Source organism: Bos indicus, chromosome 10, assembly GCF_029378745.1.
Source record: "Bos indicus isolate NIAB-ARS_2022 breed Sahiwal x Tharparkar chromosome 10, NIAB-ARS_B.indTharparkar_mat_pri_1.0, whole genome shotgun sequence".
Classification (NCBI taxonomy): domain Eukaryota; kingdom Metazoa; phylum Chordata; class Mammalia; order Artiodactyla; family Bovidae; genus Bos; species Bos indicus.
The window spans coordinates 37493498-37514519 of record NC_091769.1 but is presented as its reverse complement, the minus strand read 5'-3'; the positions used below and the strand labels follow the sequence as shown (position 1 = coordinate 37514519).

Sequence of the window (21022 nt, the reverse complement as noted above, 5' to 3'; positions counted from 1 at the left end):
GGGAAAGAAAAGTCCTGCGTTAAGGAGCCACAGTTCTATCAGTGATTAAAAGAGCAACAACAGACAACAAAGGGAGAGAGAGAGAGACTGTTACAGTGTGATTTAGATCATTTGAAGAAGCAAAATCAAGTGCAATTTTGTTTACAAATGGTGTATATTAAAGATTTTTCTATTTCAGATGTACTTTAGAGAGAAATATTAGCTTAACTCTTTTGACATCTGCTATTGTGACACATCCCATTGCTGGCAATGTGGTGCACACTCCAGAACTTTTAACTACTGTTTTGTAAGCCTTCAGGGGCAGCGTTGTGGAGTCCTGGGCAGTGCTCTGTTTGCCTTCATGCCTTTCCCTGGGTGTTGCACTAGACGCAGAAAGGCACTCCATCATAAGTGCATGTGAGCGAGCACCCTGCTAAAGGGGTCATAATGCTTCAGAAGCAGGAGCTAATATAAAGGAACAGGTCCTTCTTTTCTTAAACAGTTTTTTCTGCATGAAATAATGTGGAGGCCCTGGACTGCTGCTCATTTTTTAGGATTGTACTTGTATCTGGTGTTGGCTTAGGGATGGTTTATAAGAAACATCACAAGGTGATGGGATTCATTTGAAGCACTATTATTTGTTCGAATGATTTTGTCCAATTTTGCCTTCCCAAGATTTTTTGTTCTACATAGAAAGTTCATGCCACTTTTTAATATTAAAAAGTTTTAACAAAATTCATGTTTTTGTCACTTTTTTTCCAAGACTTTCTCTGAAGACCCTTCTTTCTCCACACTCTCACTGAATTTTCCTTCCTTGGTTTTTATTCTATATTGTCTTATTTTCTGTTAAAATCAGTGACCATGTGACTACAATCTTCACTAAAGTGTTTATATAACATTTCTCTAGCTGTTTGGTATGGTGATTAACAACAACAACAACAAAAATCACCTAGATAGTATCTCTTAAGAAACAATACAAACTGCCTATTCTCGGGTTAACCTATTTGCAAACAGCTGGTATTAACTTTGTGTGCTTCTGTTCTTCCACACCAAAACTCAGCAAGTGAATAGTGGTCATAATGCAGCAGGATAATTGGTCATATATTTTTGAAACTGGTTAGATATCAATTTGAAACAAGGCAAAAACCCCCATTTTTTGTTTTTTTTTTGAAACACCACATGGCTTGCAGGATCTTAGTTCCCCCACCAACAGTGAAAGTGCTAAGTCCTAAGCACCAGACTGCCTGGAAATTTCCAGAAACCTACTGTTACAAGCAGGGGTGTATAGCACAAATTCTATAGCCTGGTAATTCCATTTTCTCATGACGTGTTAATGTGATTGGCTGTAGTGTATCAGTTCTTAGACTAGGTTCAGAAGGAATTTATATTATCACATTGGCCTGTAACCAACTTAAGAGTCTACATTGTTTGTTTTGGTCTTGAACTGGAACTACAAGGAGCAGGCCTTCTAGCAGAACAGCTGGTAATTCTACATTTTCAAGGTGTTCAGTTCTATGGGGAAAATTAGCCCCAAGATTTCTTCAGCAATTTTTGTGTTTCTTACTACTTGAAAATACTTCATTTGATTATCAGAAACAGTATTTGATAAAGATGGGACAGTATTCCTCATTTACAGATGAAGAAACTAAAAGTGACCAGGGCTGTAGGGTTTTTGTTTTTTAATATGGTTGTATCACAGACTCACTCCTTTTTTCTTTTACACTTTACTTTAAACCAAATGCTTCACTTCACAGCATACTAGCTGTTTTCTTGGGGGTAAACGGCCAGATACAGATCATTCTTGCATTCATTCTCAAACTTTAAATAAAAGTTCATGGATTCACCTTGGGGACTTAATAAAACACAGTTGGATCACCACCCACCCCTCCCGCTTTCAGTGTTTGAGTCAGTAGGGCTGGATGAGGTCTGGGACTGCCTTTCTAACAAGTTCCCAGGTGATGCTGACCTAGGGACCATACTTTGAGAACCACTGGCCTCGATAAGCCCCTAAAATAAAATATAAGGGAAAGTTACTGCGAATTAGTTGGGTTTATAATGGTAATACTAAAAGTACCATTGATTGAGTGCTTAGAATGTCAGCTGTTGCTAAGAGCTCACAAGGTTAGGTACACAACACTACCGTCACTTTCCAGATACAGAACTAAGGCTTCTAGAGATTGTTTCTTAAACGCCACAGCTCCTGAGCTCATTTCCTAAGTAACAGGTCTCCATCCCAAGTCTAACTAACGCCAAAGCCTGAATTCTTCATCATGCTCTGATGCCCAAAACAGTTCAAAGATTAAGATCCCTTTTCCACCTTGTTAAACCCATGACCACTCGGGCTCCACGATGGTCCAGCGAAAAACGCGAACCCAGGTACCAGATCACTCCTGGAGATTGCGCTAGGAACCGGGGCGGAAGGGGCGGAACTTCAGCTGCGGAAGGGGCGGGCTTAACTCTGCAGGAAGTCCGGTGTTGTTGATGGCTCTATTGCCCAAGGGCCAGTAGCCGAGGTCCCCACTCTTCCCTGGTCCTGATTCCGGCCCCACACCCGACCCGGCACAATCCGGTTGAGGCTGTGGCGGCGACTGCGCCTGCCGCCATGCACGACGCCTTCGAGCCGGTGCCGATTCTAGAAAAGCTGCCTCTGCAGATCGACTGTCTGGCTGCCTGGGGTGAGACGAGGGGCCAGGTGGGGTCAGCGCGGGAGCGGCTGAGACCTTTCACGAGGCTAAGGAAGTGGACGGCCTCTGGCTGTGTGGACTCTGGTCGGGTGTCCTCCAAGAGGGGCCTAGGATGAGGGGAGGCAGAGCACTGTTGACAGCGAGGGCGGTGGAGCTGTTTGGGCGATCTCCGGGGATCCAGGCATTTTAGGGATGTTCACCTGCCCTTGCTCTCGGTAGGGAGTTGGGGGTGGAACTTTCCTTATTAACTACTCAGTTTTGGCTCATTTCTGTTCCCAATAAGTCTTTAGTTTGGGTAACAAAGTTCCACAGAAGTTTTCAGACTGCTAGGGGCTTGAACTCGTCCAGACTGTGTTGTTTTCCAGATGAAAGACAACACTGTTTTGCTTTTTGTTTGCTTGTTTTGCATTGAGCAAGTTAGCAGCTATGTCTTTTTCCCCTTAATGGCCACTCATCACTTACTTCTAACTACTGTAGCTAACTTGTTACTCTCCACTTTTAATCTAGCCAAGTGGTTGATTGTCTCATAATCAAAATGCCCAAGTTACCTAACTCCTATAAGTAGAAGAGGGTCATTTCAGGCTGTCAGGAAACCTAACCCATAAAACGTTGCATGATCCACTTGGGATTGGCCAGTACAGAAAGCAAGATCAGGTGTCTCTGTTCTAGAATACAAATGGTTTCTGAAATAAACCTTGACTCCTGTGAACATTATGCTCCTATCCACAAGTGTTTGTGTGTCTGATAACCAAAGACCAAACAGAAGTAATTTCAGTCTTTCCTGTTAATGTCCAGGTCCTAGAAATCAAGGTGGCTCAGAACCTTAATCAGATCTTACACTGAGCTGAGTATCATGATGGGCTTGGTGGAATCTTGGTGGTAGCTGGCATCTATTCATTGTCATGGACAGTGCCACTCAGTCAGAATTCTTCACATCCTTTTCAGTAAGGTACCTTCACTACATATCTTATTAATGTGTGCACCCCCGCCCCCACTCTCCCCCAGCTGCCATGGACCTCTTTTTTCAATTTTATTTTGTGAAATATAGTTGATTTACACTGTTGTGTTAATTTCTACTGTATAGCAAATGATTCAGTTTTACATATATTATACATTATTTTTCATCTTCTTTTCTGTTATGGTTTTCACATGATACTGAATATAGGCCCCTGTGCTATACAGTAACAGTGTGGTTGTTTAGCTCTGGGACTTTTTAAAGTCACCACCTCCATAGCAATCTGCCCTAGGGTTAAGGAGAGAATCCTACTTCCTCCAGGTATCTCAAGAAAACTTCCACTTTTCTGTCATTAAATGCTCTCAGTAAAAATTTAAAATAAGTAGAGGAGGAAAAAAAAAAGAAATTGAAAAAATGAAAGATCTGACACTCAGCACAAAGGGGATCACTCCCCTGTTTCTTTGTCAAGTGTGTATTAAGTGCCTGCATGGGCCAGTCTCTCTGCTAGAAAGAGGAACCCAAAGATGAGTAAGAAACAGTGCCTGTGCTCCTGGGACACACAGTGGCAGACAAAGAAATGTGAACAGATTACAATACAAGATAAATGATAACAGAGACTTATGCTGCCTAATATGTGATCATGGAGGGAAGGCTAATCCACTCAGCCTCGGACATATGTTTCTGAAAAGGATGGATACAGCCGCTTGCCACACTCCACTTAGCTTGTCAGAATCCTTGACCCTGATACCCTGTGGGACTAGTAGTCCACATATTTCAGGCTCTTTTACCAACTGCAGTTTGTTACCATAAAGATTTTCTGTACCTGTGCTTTCCAGAAACAGCTTTTGAAATGGTAGGTAGCTTTTGGCCTGTCTAAACTCCAGCAAAACAGGAGAAACACCTGTTGCCTACGAGATTGATGCCCTAGGTATTGGGCTGTGAGAGGCCATTTACTGCCTTGTGCCTCAAAACTACTTTATTTTCAGGCTTTAGCCGCAGTAAATAGTGCTGTTTCTAGTTTTTACCCCTTCTGTCTACATTGTGACCTTAGGTGGAAAGTTCATCCAGGAACCTCCAGGCTTCTGGAGGGCCAGACAGTATTTGAGCTGGATGATGTCATAGAGCCACCATAATCCCATCTTCTGGGACATGGAAGTGAGGAAGATACTGATGGTGATGAGGAGGAGGAGGAAGACTTCTCCTGAGTTGTAGAATCCGTACAAACTCCAGAGTTGTAGAATCCAGCTGCCTCTTCAGCATCTTCATTTGGATATCTGGTTGCATGGCCAAAACAGTTCCTGACTTCAAAACGTGCCCGTCCCCCTGTATCCCATTATCTCTCCAAACAGAAATGGCATTTCTGTTTACCCATTTGGCTAAACCCCAAAGCCTTGGAATTATCCTTGACTTCTCTTAATCTCTTATACACCACATCCAATCCATCAGCAAATCTTATCTGTTCCACCTCCTGAGAAATTCTACAATCCAGTTGCTTCTCTCCATCTCTACTGTTCACTGCTGTTGATGAAGGCACCAGTCTTTCCCATCTGAATGACTATAATAGTCTTCTGACTCATCACCCTGGGTTTGCCATTGTGCTGTTTGCAGTCTTCTATCCACATAGAGGTAGAGAGATCCTTTGAAAACGTCATCTATTTGCATCTCTCCTCTGCTCAAAACCCTCCAGTAGCTTCACATCACAATTGGAATAAGTTCCAAAGTCCTTAACATGACTGGCAACACCTGTCATGATCAGGCCTCTAGTTATGTTCCTGGTTTTTCCCTGTGGTCTTATCCCTTGCTCCTCTCTGCTACTAGTTACATGGTCGTTCTTGTTCCATGAACACAAAAAGCATGTAACTATCTCAGGGCCTTTGCACTTGCTGCTTCCTCTGCCTGACAGTCTCTTGTCCTAGATATATGGCTCATCCCTCATTTTGTTTGCTGAGATATCACATAAATCAGCAAGACCTTCCCGAGCTATTGTGTATAAAAGAAAATGCCACATCCATCAATGTGCTACTCTTTTGCTCAGCCTTATCTTCTTATCATAGAAGCCTCTTACTGCTATTTTATGTTATTATTGTCTCTGTCATTCCATATTAGAGTATAAGTTCCTTCAGAGCAACAACTTCATTTTGTACATAGGTTTATTTACTGTGCCTAGAAGAGTTCCTGACTCATAATGGATACTTATTAAATATTTGTTTAATTGACTAATAGTAAGGGCTTTCATTGTTGAGTACTAATAACAACTCCATTTTCCAGAGGAAGAACCTGAAAATTTAAGTAGTTTTTCCAAGGTAAATTCAGTAAATCATATCTGATTCTAGAGCTTGGTTCTCAAACTTTAATGTATATTAAGAGCCTATAAAAAAAATGTAGGTATGTGTGTGTGTATCTGTATGTGTGTATACCAAATCATTTGTATTTGTTTTCCAAAGAAACAATGGAAAAATAAGTCAAGGTTGATTAAAATGGTTACTTACAGCAGAAGGAAGAGAACAAGGTGAAGTGGACAGGATGGACTTTTCATAGTTTTAGCTTTGGAATTAGGTAAATTTCTCATATAATGAAAAAATTTAAAAATGCAAATTTCAGGGCACCACTGCAGAATCACTGCATCAGAATCTCTGGGAGCTTGGCTCAGGACTGGGCATTTTTAATAAGTCCAAGTGATTCTGACACTGCGAATTAGGGGCTGCTGCTTTGAGAAACACTGTTCTTTGCCCTGTGACTCAAAGAAGGGAAGTGAGCACTACCCTGTTCATCTCTGTACTCCCTGCCATGTTCAGCAGTGGGGGTTTATCGCATGCATTTGGACTGAGCGGCACTGTTGGATCAGAGAAGGCAATGGCACCCCACTCCAGTACTCTTGCCTGGAAAATCCCATGGATGGAGGAGCCTGGTGGGCTGCAGTCCATGGGGTCTCAAAGAGCCAGACACGACTGAGCGACTTCACTTTCACTTTTCATTGTCATGCATTGGAGAAGGAAATGGCAACCCACTCCAGTGTTCTTGCCTGGAGAATCTCAGGGACGGGGGAGCCTGGTGGGCTGCCATCTATGGGGTTGCACAGAGTCGGACACAACTGAAGCAACTTAGCAGCAGCAGCAGCAGCACTATTGAATGGGGAGCTTTGCTAGGGTAATTGTGAGCTATAGGGCTCCACCTTCCCTCCCAGGAGGAATGGTGTCTGTGATCCTGTGGCTCAGGATTAGGCCATTGGGAGTTTTCTAGGGCTGACTCTCCTTTGTTTTTGCCTGTGTTGCCCGTTTGTGTAGTGTGTTCCACTTTCTGACGTGCAGTGTTGAGTCCCAGAAGAGACTGTCCACCTACCCCATGCTCTGCCTGCCCTGCAGGCTTTTCACGTTCAGTGTTTTGCACGCACGGCTATGTTGTCTGGTGACATAGAGCATGCGTGGGTTGGTCCTCTGGTCACCTGAGCCTGGGTTGGTCCTCTGGCCTTGAGTTGGTTCTCTGGCCACCAGAACCCCTGTTGACTTCTGTAACCAAATCAGGCCTCGTCAGAGCTCTATGCCATTGTTATGTCTGGATGATGCACTCGTTTTCCTTGACTTTGAATATTAGAAATGAATATGTGTGTGGTGCTTTTACTAGTTAAAAGAAAGTGTTTCAATACGTTGCATGTATGATCAATGCATTTTCGTCAGCATCTCCAGAGGAATAATTGAGAAGGGTCAAATAAAATTTCAATTAAAAATTTTTTTAAGAAGTTTTTTCTCTTAATATTTATTTTATTTGGCTGCATTGGGTCTTAGTTGCTGCATGTGGGATTCCCGTTGCAGCTCTCAGGCTCCAAGGCATGTGGGGTCCTAGTTCCTCATCCAGGGATCAAAGCCTTGTCCTCTACCTTGCAAAGCAGATTCTTAACCACTGGACCACCAAGGAAGTCCCTCAATTAAAATTTTTTTTAATTTTTCAATAAATGCATTTGATTCCGTTTAATCACCAGTAGAGTAGACATTTGATAGAAATGTCTATTGGCAAATAAACATTTCAGTACAAATGGAAAACACACCCTTGGAAACCATGCTTAGGAGTTTGGCTTCATATTTTGGCAGTCCAACTTCATGAGGATTTTTTAAACCCCGATCTGACAGCATTGGAGATGTGCTTTAAGGTCCGAGACAGCAAACACGGAAGGACACACAGCATGAGACCGGCCGAGGGGTCCCCGGGGACTCTGGGAGACGGCTGCTGCCAGGTACCTTGTAGAGGTAGAGTTGATAGGCCTTGCAGACCTGGGTAGTTGATGCACCTGTTGAAAGAGGTAAAGAAAAACGGACACTGGCAGGTGTTTGGGGGTCACAGTGGAGAGGATGGGGAAGATGGTGAACGTTATGTTGCCCTGTTTGCTGTAGGTTTTTGTGTGTAAGTGAATTTTTAAAAAATTTTGTTTTATTTGTATTTGAAATATTAGTGGGTGTCCTGAAAATCAACTTTAATATTATCAACTGCTCGGTACAGTGATATCTATTAATGTAAGTAAAGTTCTAAACGTAATGCATTTTTCAAAGCAGGCCTTGTGAACTGCACTCGTTTTTGCCCCATGTTCTGCTCTGACATACATCACCAGTGTTCCACTGGAGCTAGTGTTATTTCTCGTTTCCACTTACGTCATTGAGAGCACACTATCTTACTTTCTGTGTCCTGCCTTTACTTTAAAACCTAAAAGAGGACAGAGTCATTATCTTTTTCTGGAAGACTAAGGACATCAACCTGGAGTGGCTCCAGACCTGTTTTATAAACATAACCGTACTTTTCAGATAGCCTGTGGCTAACACCCATTGTTTTGAGATGAGATGCCTTAATAAGTGCATCATAACATGTGCTTCATATCAGGGCTTCCCTGATAGCTCAGTTGGTGAAGAATCTGCCTGCAAATCTCCCTGGTTTGATTCCTGGGTCGGGAAGATCCCCTGGAGAAGGGATAGGCCACCCACTCCAGTGTTCTTGGACTTTTCTTGTGGCTCAGCTGGTAAAGAGTCTGCCTGCAATGTGGGAGACCTGGGTTTGATTCCTGGGTTGGGAAGATCCCCTGGAGAAGGGAAAGGCTACCCACTCCAGTATTCTGGCCTGGAAAATCCCATGGAAAGTCCATGGGGTCGCAAAGAGCTGGACACGACTGAGCAACTTTCAGCATATGGCTAAGGGTAAGACAAATTGGGGTTGGGATCCTGTCTCTGCTACACATGTCTTACTAAATGTGTGACTCTGGACAAGTTACTTATTCCCTAGGCCTCAACTTCCTCATCTATAAAATAGAGATTTAAGTTAAGGACATACTGAAACTTCCCTGGCGGTCCAGTGGTTAAGACTCCATGCTTCTTCTGCAAGGGGAACCAGTTCCCTGGTTGGGGAACTAAGATCCCACATGTAGTATGGCCAAAAGTTCTTTTAAAAAAGAAAAAGGCATACTTCAAAGGATAGTTGTTATAGCATGTGATAAGTGCTTAGCATTTCCCGGAATACAATGCATCCTCAGTAAAATTTGTCTATGCCATTATCCAATATTTTCTTTTACAAAGGATCTAGAAGTTTATGAAGGGAATGAGTGACCTTTATGTTACAACATCAAAAAGCCAAGGAAATATCTGCACATGCTTAATTTAGCTTAATTATTTAATATAAATCTATCAGGGTAATTATTTAAGTCCTTTTAGAACCTTTTGACTTTTAGCCAAGACCAGTGTCTCCCAAAATGCTATCTCTAGACAAACATTATAAGCATTGCCTGGGGACTTATTAGAAATGCAGATCCCCAGGCCCACTTCCAGACCTACTGAATCAGAAACTGAGGGCAAGGGCTACTAATCTATTTTAATAAATCCTCAAATAATTCTGATGCACATCAAAATTTAAGAACCAGTAACCAAGCCCATCTTTTCTTTCTTTTTTTTTTTTTTTCAGTAAGAGCTTTATTGAATATAATTCATATACCATACACCTCACCCATTTAAAGTGTACAATTTGGTGGTTGTCAGTACATTCACAGAGTTGTGCAAATATCACCACAGTCAGTTTCAAAACGTTTTTGTAACCCTGAAAAGAAATCCCATTTCTTTTTCCCCAAGCCCACTAGCCCCATTCTTCTTAAGCCCACCAGCTCTAGGCAACCACTAATCTTACTGTCTCTCGATTTGCCTATCCTGGACATTTCATGTAATATAATAGAAGCATGCAACATGTAGCCTTTTTTGTCTAGCTTCTTTCATTTAGTATAATATTGTCAGATCCTTCCGCATTGTAGCATATGTCACCACTTCATTTCTTTTAATGACTGGAATATTCCATTGATTGGATATGCCACATTTTGTTTATCCACCCATCTGTTGGTGGATACTTAGGCTGTTTCCACCTTTTGGCTATTGTGAATAACACTGCTATGAACACTTATGTACAATTTTTTGTGGGAACATATGTTTTCGTTTCTATGATGTGTATACCCATGGGTTTTGGAATTGCTGGGTCATACAGTAACTCTGTGTTTAGTCTTTTATGAAACTGTGAGATTGTTTTCCATAGGGCTGCAATTTTATTTTCCTGTGAACAATGTATGAACATTCTAGTTTCTTCACATCTTTGTCACACTTGATACTATCTGTTAGACCATCTTTTGAGATAGTCCTGTAAGCTTCATGTGCTATGGCACAGGGAAACATACCTCGTCTTATGTTTATGCTACCCATTTGATGATTTTATAAACTTCTATCATATTTTTAGTCAGTTTCATTTTGAAACAATGAAGCTGGCGGCATTTTTCATTCTCTGATATGTCTCACCTACTTCAATAAATATTGTTTTCAATTATTTGATTCTCAAACATTTCTTGAATATAAACATTTCTTAGTTTTGCAAAACACATATTATCAAAGCCAACTCATTTTCTCAACCCTTTGATTTCTGATTATAAGCCCCAACTAAGGAAACAGGGTCTTACTAAAGCTGATGGTCCTTTTCTTTTTCAGAGGAATGGCTGCTTGTTGGAACAAAACAAGGTCATCTTCTTCTCTATAGGATTCGGAAAGACGTTGGTAAGTGGCAACTTTTCAGAACCAAGTAGGAAGTGGCTTACTACTCAAGTTAAAAAAAAAAAAAAGGTAGTCAACTGGTATACAGCTGTGAAATCAATGATTACTGGACCATTGAAAAGGTGAGTGGGGGTTGGTGGTAGCACAGTGGAAGAGCGGGGAGTGGGGAGAAACTTGTGAGACTCTCAAGGGTTTTCTCTTTTTTTCAGACTATGTTCCCATATCACCTTCTGGGAGGTGGGGCTGGATGTGTTTTCCCTTCTCACTTGTTGGAGACTCAGGCCAGAAATAAGAAATATTACAGGAATAGAATTCTTGTGTAAATGGTGTGATAGAAGGGGAAGAAAAGTTAGGAGCTGTTGATTTTAAAGATCTTATTAAACTTCTTCGGGGCAGGCTAGGGCAGAGAGGACCTGGGTTTAGTCAGGCTTTACTTCTCTGACATGTGACTCTGAGTAGGTCCTTTCCGCGGTCAGTTTCCTCTTCTATAAAGTATCTCACAAAATTCCTGGGGTCGGATGCAAGGACTTGGAAATCTAAAACTTTAATTGAATATTTCTGTCAGTAAAAATGTAGAAAGTGAAAGTCGCTCAGTTGTGTCCAACTCTTTGCGACCCCATGGACTATACAGTCCACGGAATTCTCCAGGCCAGAATACTGGGATGGGTAGCCTTTCCCTTCTCCAGGGGAACTTCCCAACCCAGAAATTGAATCAGGGTCTCCTGAATTGCAGGCAGAATCTTTTACCAACTGAGCTATCAGGGAAGCCTCTAAAAGTATTTGAAGTTTATTCTGTTAGAGTGCCCTCTAGTGGGGAAGAAGCATCTCACTCCCTTTTCCTAATTTTATTTCTGTTCTGTTTGTAGAAAATTTATGTTTGTATATTATACCCTGGAGATACATACTATAGGAATAAGCTGTTAAAGCCAGAGTAGGTTGAACCATATAAAATTGTCATTATTTGGCTATATTCGAAGAAACAGAATTTCATGGCTTTCAACCTGGTATATAACTTTCCATAGTAAATAGCTTACTGTAAGAGTGGAAATAGAGCATTCTCTTTGGAGCTTGTAACAAGGGTAACATATTGGAGAAAAAGAGCATCTTACCGGGTGTAAGGGAGGAAAGAATTCTTTTTTACTCTTACCCATCTTAGGTTGACTGGATGAGGAGCTGTAAATCAGAGAAGCACCAAGACAAAGGAAGAGGACTTTGAGTTTCTAGAGTGGCAAATTATGGGAAGGCAAATATATGGGGAAACTAGCTGGAGATAAAGTTGTTGGTAGATTGCTCTGGTGTAGTCTCTAGGCTGATAAGGGTCTAGAGTTGTCTCTAAATTAAATGTTGCCCTTGGTAGAGAGGGGAGAGAAGGGACCTTTGTAAATTTATGTCTTGCTCTTTGGCAGATGGGGGAGGGTAGAGAGCTTTTCTTGTATCTGCTGCACCTCAGTTACCTTCAGCTCAAAATAATCTTTGTGTCAGAGAAGCATATGTCAGGGTGGTATATTCTGCTTCCCTTCACTGGTATAATAGGGAAGGAGGATGGTAGTCAAGTTCAGTGGTGGGGTAGGAAAGGAAACCAGAAGATCAAAATAGGCCCCTACACATGAACGAGTTCTATTCCAAGAGCACGTTCGTAAGTCCTGTTTGTTTGTAAGACCAACAAAGTTGGCCTGGGTACCCAACTAACACAATTGGAGGGCACAGGCTGCAATTTCAGCACAACCTGACGCTGATGGAACGCACGTTTGCATCTTTGAAAGTTCACAACTTGAATGTTCGTATGTAGGAGACATCCTATATTTCAAGTTTTTTAACTTTAAATCAATAGTCTGCCAACTTGTTCCCAAAAAAGGACTAAATGTTACCCCAAAACTGGGTTCGCCTCTTGGTGGGTGTTGAGCAAAAAGACACAAGCAAGAAAGAGAGTGGAAGAAGGAAGGATTTATTACTTGTTGCAACTAAGGAGAACACAGGAGATCTTTCCCAAAGCAGCATATCCCCAAGCAGCAAAATTGGGAAAGTTTTTTTAAGTTAAGGGACTTGGGTAGCTGAGAGTTGAAGCTTTAGTTGAGTGAAGTCAAGAGGGTCTGAGAAGATCAATATCATTATCCTTTTGGGGTGAGGGGTAGTGGGGACAGGTGTTAAATTCTGCAAAATCTCAAGAAAGTAGGCTAATCTTTACCATTGAAACAGAACTGGGAGTCTTGATACCTGCTTGTTGTTTTTGCTGTTGTGACTTTTCTTGCCTGATAAAGGTTTGTTCTTTTGTTCCCTTAAGACCATTATTACTGAGACCTGGCAGGGACAAGCACTGTGGTCAGGTTTACATTACACAATGGCTTAGGGGAAGAAAAATGGCTTCTTTTATGTCAAGAAAACCATGACTGATTCTCTTTCTCTGGGAGCCCCTATCTTATCTACTTACAGAAATAGTAAATATTTGGGGCTTTTCAGGTCATAAGGTCTCTGTCATTGTTATTCTGCTACTGTAGCAAAAGAGCATGGATGTGGCTGTGTGCCAGCAAAGCTTTATTTATAGAAACATATGGAGGACTAGGTTTGACCCCCAGACAGTACTTTGTTGGCCCTTGCTTTACATTTTTCAAAGCCAGAATATTTGTATTCTGTGATACCAACCCAGTCTATAATTTAAACATTAAACCTGCCTTTGATTTTATTCAACATTAAGCAACTCTGTTTTGACCCTTTACTGTGGGCTCAGATGATGTACAAGGCAGGGAGATAAGAGAATCTAATATTCTTATCCCAAAAGATAATCACTTCTTTGTGCCATCATTCTGATAAAGTAACTTGTTTAATATATCATTTCTGTATAAGTGATGAGGAATTGAAAACTGGACTCTAAAAGTAAACTTTTCAACATAGTATAGGCTCAAACTGGTAATGTTAATGTTAATCTGACTTGGAACCCTGGTGGTGATTGTTCCTTCCCCAATTCATCATGTAACCCTTGACAGGTTAGTTACTTTTCCTCAGTTTCCCCACAGGTCACTGGGATAGCAATATTAACTTACCTTAGTTAGGAAATCAAACTCTAATTAGAAGCCTCACTTCTCCGTATACCCTTAGAGAACAGCTCAGTTCTAAGCCACTTCTGTTCTGTTTATCAGCCAGAAATAGACCTGGGCCTCTATGAATCAGCCATGGAACTAGCTGCATTTCTACATTTGAGATATTCCAAACTAAAACCACTAGTTGGCATTTTTTGGGAGTTCCAGTCCTTTATATCTCAGCACAGAAGGAATTCAGCGAGAAGCACAGTAAAAAATAGGGAGTGATTTATTAGAATAGGACACCTGTGAGACTTACAGTCGGGTGGGCAAGAGGGTGCTGTACCTTAAGAACTTAGTGGGCTACAGTTCTCTAATCAAAGGAAAAGTGGGGAGAGGGGAAAAAGCCACCTTCTTTCTCATTCTTGAGCAGATCTCACACTTCCGTCATCTGCTCTTCCTCCACGCCAGGTCGGGGAGTTTTCTTGTCCTTTGTGGTCAAACTGGGACTATCATGGAGCGATAGAAGGGAACAAAATAGGCAATAACATATGCTAAAAATGGCAACATATCTGAGGTTTCAATATAATGTCACTTTTTCCTCATATTTTTGTTTTTAGTATTTGCAGAGGAGTGTGACCTAGGAATCATTAATTCATTGAGCTCACTGGGCAAGATGTGTGTCTCATGCACCATTGTTTTATTGTTTGGAGGCATGTTTCCTGTTTCTCTTGGGTGATTTTGTGGTTCCCAGGTGGTGCTAGTGGTAAAAAACCCGCCTGCAGATGCAGGAGACATAAGAGACCATGGTTTGATCTCTAGGTCAGAAAGATCCCCTGGAGTAGGACATTGCAACCCATTCCAATATTCTTGCCTGGAAAATCCCTTGGACAGAGGAGCCTGGCAGGCTACAGTCATGGGGTTGCAAACAGTTGGACATGACTGAGGGGGCTTAACACACATGTGCTTAAACAAACCTGCTTTCTTGCATGGTCTTTAGTTTACACGGGGGTCTCCCATACTTTTTTCTTTACTCACAGTCCCCTACTGGGATTAACTATTGAATTACCTAGTTTGTCCCTTTACTCTCTCCCTATCAAACCCTTGATAAGTTTTCAACTAGACTATCTTTCTGAGGAAAGGGACAGAGTGGGTAATAAGATTTCCTGGAAAGACTGGGATGAACGGGACTTGGACTCCAATCTGATCTGAGCCCTCCCCATCCTGTGAGTTCACAAACATCTCTCGGCTTCAGTCGACTCAGAAACTTCAGTCTACTGGTATCTTAAACAGAGGCTTTAGATTACTTCTCATCTAAGGTCTTAACAATTTTATGTTTACTTCAGTGATGCTTCACCCTAGAGCAGTAGTTTGCACAGTTTGGTCTTGTGAAGGAAAAATGTTACGTGCCATAACAGTGGACAAAGGATGTGTGACCCTCAAGCCATCAGCCACTGCAGCCTCAAACTGTGCACCCTGAGGGGATTCAGAAGGGAGGAAAACAGTATATGTGTTTGCGTGCTCAATCGCTTCAGTTGTGTCATTTCTGACTCTTTGCAACCCCTTGGACTGTAGCCTGCCAGGCTCCTCTGTCTATGGGATTCTCCATGCAAGAATACTGGAGTGGGTTGCCATGCCCTCCTCCAGGGTATCTTCCAAACCCAGGGATCGACCCACGTCTCTTATGTCCCCTGCATCGGCAGGTGAGTTCTTTACCACTAGCACCACTTGGGAAGCCTGAAAAACAGTATACTGGCCCTAAATGGTTAAGGTGCATATCAGAGGAATGATTTCAGTGAGTCCAGACACTTGGAGAAGGCGATGGCTCCCCGCTCCAGTACTCTTGCCTGAAAAATCCCATGGATGGAGGAGCCTGGTAGGCTGCAGTCCTTGGGGTTGCTAAGAGTTGGACATGACTGAGCGACTTCACTTTCACTTTTCACTTTCATGCATCATTGGAGAAGGAAATGGCAACCCACTCCAGTGTTCTTGCCTGGAGAATCCCAGGGACGGGGGAGCCTGGCGGGCTGCCGTCTGTGGGGTCTCACAGAGTCGGACATGACTGTAGCGACTTAGCAGCAGACTCTTGTATCTTCCCATACATAGAAAAGCACTAAATTTGAGAAGTCTGGTTTTCTTAAATAGCAGTTCTTTTGATGTTTGACCACCTGGTTTTGTTTTGTTTTCGGTCTGAACGCCTATATATCCTGGCTCTTCCTGAGGTCCTGAGCAAGTGTACAGAATAAAATATAATTCTCAACTTTTAGGTTGTGCATTTTTTTTCAGTCGACAGTTTCCAGACCCCAGGAGGTTTCCCACAATCCTTTCAGAGGATCCACAATGTCAAAACTTAAGTTCACACCGTAACACTAAAGCATTATCATTTTTTCATTGACGTTTATTGACATTTGCACTGATGGTCTAAAAGTAGCGGCAGCTAAAACTGCTGCCCCTTAAAACAAGTTCATGACAGTGTGTCAAAAAAACTGGGGCACCACACTGACCTAGCAGTTGTATTTCTCCCCCGTGTATGCTCACAGTGGTTTTTTTCTTTTGCCAGTTTCACCCCTGGTGACTCAGATGGTTAAGAATCTGCCTGCAATGTGGGAGACCTGGGTTTGATCCCTGGGTTGGGAAGATCCCCTGCAGGAGGGCATGGCAACCCACTCCAGTACTGAGGAGGGCATGGCAACCCACTCCAGTATTCTTGCCTGGAGAATCCCCATGGACAGAGGAGCCTGGTGGGTTGCAGTCCATGGGGTTGCAAAGAGTTGAACATGACTGAGCGACTAAGCATACATGTTCTGTGAGGGGCAGTAAAAAGTATTAGTTTTATTATATCTTGCCGTTGAGAACACCTCTTCAATAATCTCTGTGGTGTAATGGGAAGTACAAGTAAGCACTTCTGCTGCATGCAAGGTATGCAGCCCAGTGACCATCTCATGGAAGAGTTCTCATGTGATTGTTGGGAGAAATGAGCTGAGCTGACCGTCTATTTAATGGAGCATCAGAATGACTAACAGATAGATTGTGGTTTTTCAGAGCATTTGGGTGTTTGGTAGATGTTTTCTCAAAAATGGAACAGTCTCTCACTTCAAAGAAAACAACTGGCAGTAGTGTTACTGATGATAAAGTTAGAGCTTTCAAGAGAAAATCAGAATTGTGGAAAAATTGTATCCAACCCCATGAACTTGACAGCTTCTCAGTACTGAAAGCTTTTTCCGATGAGACTGGGGCACTGAGCGTGATTTTTTTTTTTTCTCAATCTTGTAACAAAATGTGTCAACATTTGGAAAATCTGCATAACTATGTGAACCAATATTTTCTAAACAAAGCATGAATAAAAGAGCCATTCAAAATGTAAAATACACCAATGGACTGTAACAGAAAAGTTCATTAATAGGTTTCAGATTCCAGATTGCAAGAATCTCCATTTGTCAAGTTTTGGTCTAGCATCAAAGATCCACAATTATCTGAAAAAGCTATTAAAAAGCTATTCCTCCCTTTTTCAACTACATGTCCACATGAGGACAGATTTTTGTCATATACCTTAACCATACAGTGTAGCAAAACAGATTAAATGCAGAAACAAATGTGAGAGCCAGCTATCTTATGTTAGTGGAGTGAAAGTCACTCAGTCGTGTCCAACTCTTTGTGACTCCATGGACTATACAGTCGATGGAATTCTCGAGGCCAGAATACTAGAGTGGGTAGCCTTTCCCTTCTCCAGGGGATCCTCCCAACCCAGGATCGAACCCAGGTCTCCCACATTGCAGGTGGATTCTTTACCAGCTGAGCCACCGGGAAGCCCAAGAATACTGGAGTGGGTAGCCTACCCCTACTCCAGCAGATCTTCCCAACCCAGGAATTGAACCAGGGTCTCCTGCCAGACCTTAAAGAGATTTACAAAAGTGTAAAACAATACTTTTCTTTTAAATTTGGAAAAATAGTTGTTATTCATAAAAATATGTTATTTATGCTAATATGTAATGAACTTATTACTGTTATAAGTCAGTTAATGCATGTTTTTGAGGGGCTTCCCTCAGTGTTTCAGTGGTAAAGAATCCGCCTGCCAGTGCAGGAGACAGATTCAATCCCTGACCTGGGAAGATCCCACATGCTGGGGAGCAACTAAGCCCTTGCAACACAACTATTGAGCCTGTGCTCTAGAGCCTGGAAATTGCGACTACAAAGCCCACCTACCTAGAGCCTGTGCTCAGCAAGAAGAGAAGCCACCACAATGAGAAGCTGGCACAGCACAACTAGAGATTAGCCCCTACCCACCGCAACTAGAGAAAAACCTGTGCAGCTACAAAGACGCAGGATAGCACCCCTCCCCACCAAAATACATGTTCTTAGAATTTCTCAGTTTTAATTTCTGATGTAGTGAACACTGATAGCTGTAATCTATGTAGAAGTTTGATCCTCAGTAATTTTTAAGATGAATGGGTCCTGAGATCAAAAAGTGTGAGATTCTCTGTCCTAGATAATTCTGCCTAGAAAGAGAATTGTTAGAGGTAATAATGTCCTTTTCAAATACAGAACTCTTTATCAAGCAGTAATGGCTGATTTTTTTTCCCTTGTGAAATGTAATGACGTAATACAGAGTAGGTTTCTGAATCGCCCACAACTTCAGGGCCCCGTCTTCATCTCCTCTTCTTAGGGACATGTGGAGGAAGTAAGAGCGGCTTTGGTGGCGTGGGCCTTTGTGGCTGCTCAGAGAATCTCCACTGACTTGACTTGCACGGTCAGCAATGTACATAATCTCTCCTCTAGCTGGGAGGCAGGTGACAGGGTGCAGGCTTTACTCAGGCTCCACGGAAAGTCAGCCCTGAGTTTGCCTCTGGGCGGTCTCTCACCAGCTGCTCTCTAACTGCTTGACCTGTCAGGTCTCTCAGAGATGAAATTGGAATAATCCTCCTTCTTGGGGTGGTCATGAGGTCACAGAGAATACACATAAATTTTAAAATCTAGAGTTGTTGCTTAGTTAATCATAGCTGCTATTATCGCTGTGATAGTTATTCCTTTTGACCCTTTGGTGGTTTTTGACGCTAAGTGTTTTGGTCACCCCAGCAAGATGGGCTTCACGTGTTTTTAAGGCCTATAACTTTCCCCCGCTTTTTTTGTAACAGTGTCAGCAGGTGTAGCATCACCCGAGAGTGGCAGTAAGTGTAGAAGCATTAAATTGTTTTAGCTCCGGGGGTGGTATTTGCTCTGTCCTTTGATGCAGGACATATGGTAGCTGCTGGGAGTTAGTTAGATCTAAGAACACTTTGGGCTGGGATTCATTGCTTGGGCTCCCATATTTGACTGTTACTTTTTACACTCTTTTGATGAAATACTTTGCCAAGGTACTATTATGTGGGATAAAATCCTCATAAGTACCTTGCAGCTTCAGTAAACTGTGGTGTGGTCCTTTCTGCTAATGCCAGGAAGAGGTGCATGAAACCTTTTGTTCTAAAATTGGAGCTAAAAGCAACTTACTATCCTCAGTAAAGACAACTGTCTCTTTTAGATCTCCAACTTCTGTTCTTTCAGGATTTTTTTTTTTTGTTTTATGATTCATGTAGGAGAGCAGCATGGAGCAGCATTTTTTTGTCATGGTTCTTTTTATAGGTATTCCTGTGTTTGTTTCTTTTCCATAGGTTGCAACAGGTTTGAAGTGACATTAGAGAAATCCAATAAGAACTTCTCCAAAAAGATTCAGCAGGTAAGTCATGATATTGACGTCTAAGAGGCCTGATCAAAGCTAGAACTTGGGTAAAATTATTTACTCGTCTTTGAATCCTCTGCTGTCTGTCCTCCTATTTCTGCAGGGATATCTGTCCATCCATCACATACCTGAAATCCTCTTTCATGAGCAGAAATTGTGATTGCATATAAGTCAGATCCTTGCCATTGATGTTGGCTTTTTAGTCCCTTTTTAGTTTTAGTTAAAATGAACATTCGCTGAACCTTGTCAGAAATGTTTAACTGAATCTAACGATTTGCTCTTTTCCAGATCCATGTGGTCTCCCAGTTTAAGATTCTGGTCAGCTTGTTAGGTAAGAAAAGGGGTTGCATTTGTATTTCATATAGCAAGAAACAGAAACTGTGCTGATTAACCTTTTCATGGTTAATTTGATAGTTGTTATTTAACAGTGAAACTGACACATTCCTCACCAGATACAGCAGGGTACACAGGTGGTAAAGTACATCCTCCATATCTTGAGCTCTGTTCTCCAAGAAGTGTCATTTCATTCATTCAGTATATATTGTGCCTTACTCTAGACATGGGAGATAAATTTAATGAGACACGGTTTCCATCTTTAAAACTTAGGTTCTGATTCTGAGACCAAAATGACAGAAAGTACTCATATTACAGTGTGATAAGTTACAGTCGAGCTTCCCCAGTGACTTAACAGAGGATTCTACCTGCAATGCAGGAGATCCAGGTTTGATTCCTGGGTTGGGAAGATCCCCTGGAGGAGGGCATGGCAACTCACTCAAGTATCTTGCCTGGAGAATCCCATGGACAGAGGAGTCTGGCATGCTACAGTTCATAGGGTTGCAGAGAGTCGGACATGACTAAGCAACTGAGCATGCAGGCACACAAGCCCCAGTGAAAATTTATAAAAAGTACAGGGTCTTAATAACAGGAGGGGCAGCAGTGTCTAGTGGGTGATTAGAATTTTTAGCAGGAAGACAGAGGTCAGCAGAGCATTAAAGGCAGAGGAGACAGCTTCAGCAAAGGCCCTGAGATGTGGCCAAACTTCAGGTATATGGTGGAGAGTGGCTAGAGACAGGTGAGAGATCAGGGCCAGACTATTAAAGGCCTTGTTTGAAAAGCCACAGTTTCATGGGAGGTGGCCAGAAAGGCCTTTTCTTGACAAGCAGAAGAAACTTGCCTCATGCTGTTTGTTCAGCCCAGGGCCTGAATAGTAGAATCCTTTTAAACTTAGTTTCTAGTCAAGAGAGAAACATTTAAAGTACCTAAAACTAGCTAGAAGGCCCAAGTGAAATTATTGTGCTTGCTTTGCTAGGAAAAAAAATTCTCGCCATGTATTTTTACAGAATCCATAGGGTGTTTCCTTTCTCTTATTGGAGCCTCCTAACGTGAGTAGTTTTAAAAGGAATTTTTTGTACAAATATTACATCCGGAGTTTCCAGATTTGAGAAAGACCAAGTGTAAGAGTGCTGTTTGGAAATTAAAGAGCTCTTTTACTCAAGCTAGCCCAAATTGAAAGAAACAAAATATCCAAGTTTAGAAGACTAAGTGACCTCTTACCTGTTTTTTTGACCTGTTCATGGACCAGAATAAGTCATGTTAGTGAAACTGAAGATAATGTCTTGAAC

At 42.0% G+C, this 21022-nt stretch overlaps 1 protein-coding gene across 1 annotated transcript in view; it reads left to right on the top strand.

Annotated features, from left to right (window-relative positions):
- The first annotated feature begins 2434 nt into the window (after positions 1–2434).
- Positions 2435–21022, top strand: part of VPS39 (VPS39 subunit of HOPS complex) — a 46957-nt gene continuing 28369 nt past the window's right edge. Inside the window, exons 1-4 of the mRNA XM_019968592.2 lie at positions 2435–2654; positions 10611–10676; positions 19333–19397; positions 19689–19731. Coding sequence (XP_019824151.1) covers positions 2582–2654; positions 10611–10676; positions 19333–19397; positions 19689–19731 — 247 coding nt within the window. The 5' untranslated portion in view covers positions 2435–2581. The remainder of the gene's footprint in view (positions 2655–10610; positions 10677–19332; positions 19398–19688; positions 19732–21022) is intronic.